Source organism: Aplysia californica, unplaced genomic scaffold, assembly GCF_000002075.1.
Source record: "Aplysia californica isolate F4 #8 unplaced genomic scaffold, AplCal3.0 scaffold00089, whole genome shotgun sequence".
In the NCBI taxonomy this organism is placed as follows: domain Eukaryota; kingdom Metazoa; phylum Mollusca; class Gastropoda; order Aplysiida; family Aplysiidae; genus Aplysia; species Aplysia californica.
The window spans coordinates 1-2,989 of record NW_004797359.1 but is presented as its reverse complement, the minus strand read 5'-3'; the positions used below and the strand labels follow the sequence as shown (position 1 = coordinate 2,989).

Sequence of the window (2,989 nt, the reverse complement as noted above, 5' to 3'; positions counted from 1 at the left end):
TGTGTGTGTGTGTGTGTGTGTGTGTGTGTGCGTGTGTGTGTGCGTGTGTGTGTCTGTTCCTGTCTCCATCTCTCCCACCACTCCTTCCCCTTGATATAACTTGAAATTAGAAATCTGGTTTCACAGCAGACCCTGCAGAACTCTTTTCTTTTAATAAATTGCGTCCTTACTATAATTTGGGTAACAGATCAAGCTGTTCTGACAGTTAGCCCTTTCATTTTGGATTGTCAACAAAACAATGAGTCATTTCGTCAACCGATGCACTCCCTACCCATGTCGTTTCTGCAAACGCCAGTGCAGCAGCAGCAGCGTTTATGAGTCATTTTTGTCCCCCCCCCCCCCAACCTCTCTTTTTAGAATCACCATCATCACCAGGTGCAGCTATCACCTTAATAATTTTCATTCAACGATACGTAATTGTAGGCGGTTTTTTCGACACAATTTAGATCTATTAGGAGGCGGGCTTCGGACCTTGCCTGGCAGGGTCAATTGAAGGATCCAACATCGCAGCAGAGAGACCGGGATACTCAATAGGAATTCCCTCCCCCCCACTCGGGAATCGAACTCGGGTCTCCTGCGTGCGCCAGCAAAGCATCTAACGGCTACACCATGTACACCGGTTCAATCAAGGATAAAACTAGAAATAACAAATCAAACAGCATGCTGAAAACGTAAGGGGAGAAAGGTAACGTTACTGTACAATGGCACCTGAAACTGAAACAATCATTATCATAGCCATTTGGTCTTTCAGGTACACCCAGGCGCAAGTACGTATGTTGGAACAGGACAATAAACTAGCATCCAAGATGATAGAGAACTCGCATTTCTTCCACACAGACAACAGTGGAAGTGAGTACATACCAGCATCATCATCATCATCAGCATCATCATCAGCATCATCATCTTGTTGAAAGCTTGACGATTTTTAAAAAAAGACAAAGCATTGCTCGAAAGTGTAGAATTTCCAAATTTATAACACTGAAAAAGTTCAACTTTTGCCCTGAGAGCTTTTCCGGGAACACGAAAAATTTATCATCACCATCCCCATCCCCATCACCATCACCATCACCACCATCATCATCATCATCATCATCATCATCATCATCATCATCATCATCATCATCACAGACAGAGAAAATGAGAGACAGTAAATTTTCCATGATTCGGTGACCAAAACAACCAATAATTTTTTAGCGTCATTTATTTTCTCTTGCCTCATGGTAGTCTTTGCAAAAGTGGTAACGTCTTTCCCAATTAATTATACATAAATGAATCATAATTCGGAAATTATTCATGAAGACAACCCCATACTTTTTCCTCATGAGGCACTCAAAATCCCCAATCGTATGTTGCACCACGCAACACGAACTTTTGTATTAACGTATTATTTTTCAAAAGATATCCGTATCTCAAAGGGATCCCCAGAACCCAGAACCCATTCTACAAGTAAATTCCTTTCGTTACTACTCTTTGACAAATATATGTGGACAATAATTTAATTACGTGACTTACCCCTCCCAACCCCTTACCCTCCTACTCCCCCCCCCTCCCGCCCCTCAACCTTCGTTTTTTAAAGTTGTAGTAAGAGGTTTATGGCAATTGGAACACAATAAGGTCATATAAGTGTCGAAGATAAAATAGGTTACAATAGAAAAGTGACAAACACAAATGGAAGGAGGAGAGATAAGAACTACTATAGTTGTAAAGTAGCAGATGTTTTATAGGAAAGAAGGAGCAAACACACAAGAGCACCCACCAACCTCCTACACCTCTTCCCCCAACCTTGAAACAACAATTTTTTACTTTTATTTTTTTCAGTGAACCAGTTCCGATCTGTCACAATGCATGACTTCGTTCAACCGGACGAGATGACAGGAGGTAAGTTCAATCCCGACTTCACACTTTAAAATTACTCCTCTTGCTGTCTATAACTGACTAACCTAATGACACCATGCTGCATTTTGATGCAGGTAATCGGTGTTAATTTAGTTTTAGTAAGTGTTTTACGGCACTAGCAACACAATTAGGTCATATAAGTGCTGAAAATCAGAGGTGTTACCTTCGACTTTCACCCACCTATCAGGCAACCCAAGTTTCTTGATTTTCAACACATTTTCTTCTGCTTTTACTGTCACTAGGCGACCATCGCGAAGGTCATTTTCAATCTGCATTTGAATTTTTACACCAAAATTTTATCACAGCATGGGATGGGCAATCAGTTCCACATACACGGCATGCATCTGCGTAAAAATATCCTGTAGTTGCTTACCTTGCAAGAAAAATAAACCTTCATTGCTGCCCAGTGCTCAATTTCTCAATTGAAACTGGAGAACCTCATACCCCTATTCACTTACAGAGCACTGGTGTTAAAACCAAAAATGGGAAATTCCCCAAAATTTACACGCATTAAAAAAATGATGATTTTTGGCTTTCTCCCCAAATTTCAGTTTTTTACCTTTATTCCTTCATGGTCAGGTTAACAAAAACTTTTGGTATGCCCCGCGTACATTACACATAAACATACACACACACACACACACGCACACACACTCTAACACTCATACACACACACACACACACACACACACACACACACACACACACACACACACACTCACACACACACACACACACACACGCACATGCACAGCGCAATCACATGAACTTACTCTTTACACTTATCTTTTCCCTCACGGGTGATTTTTTATTCAATGAAACATCAAAATAAAAATTAAAGTAGAGAAGACAAAGAAAAAGAAACTCTTAAAATTGTCCTTGCGGAGTGCAAATACATTGTACATCAAAAATCAATTCCATTCGAGTGCATTTTACTGCCTACTCTAAAAACGTTATTGCTTATCCAAATTCTCTCCCCAACATAATATTATTATCTCAGAAAAACAAATAACTCTCTCTCTCTCTCTCTCTCTCTCTCTCTCTCTCTCTCTCTCTCTCTCTCTCTCTCTCTCTCTCTCTCTCTCTCTCTCTC

The 2,989-nt window shown here is 40.5% G+C and overlaps 1 protein-coding gene across 1 annotated transcript in view; it reads left to right on the top strand.

Moving 5' to 3' along the window:
• LOC118477420 overlaps positions 1-1,907 on the top strand; it is a 2,932-nt gene extending 1,025 nt beyond the window's left edge. The window contains exons 3-4 of the mRNA XM_035968841.1: positions 752-849; positions 1,819-1,907. Of these exons, the coding sequence (XP_035824734.1) occupies positions 752-849; positions 1,819-1,907 (187 nt within the window). The remainder of the gene's footprint in view (positions 1-751; positions 850-1,818) is intronic.
• The last annotated feature ends 1,082 nt before the right edge of the window (positions 1,908-2,989 follow it).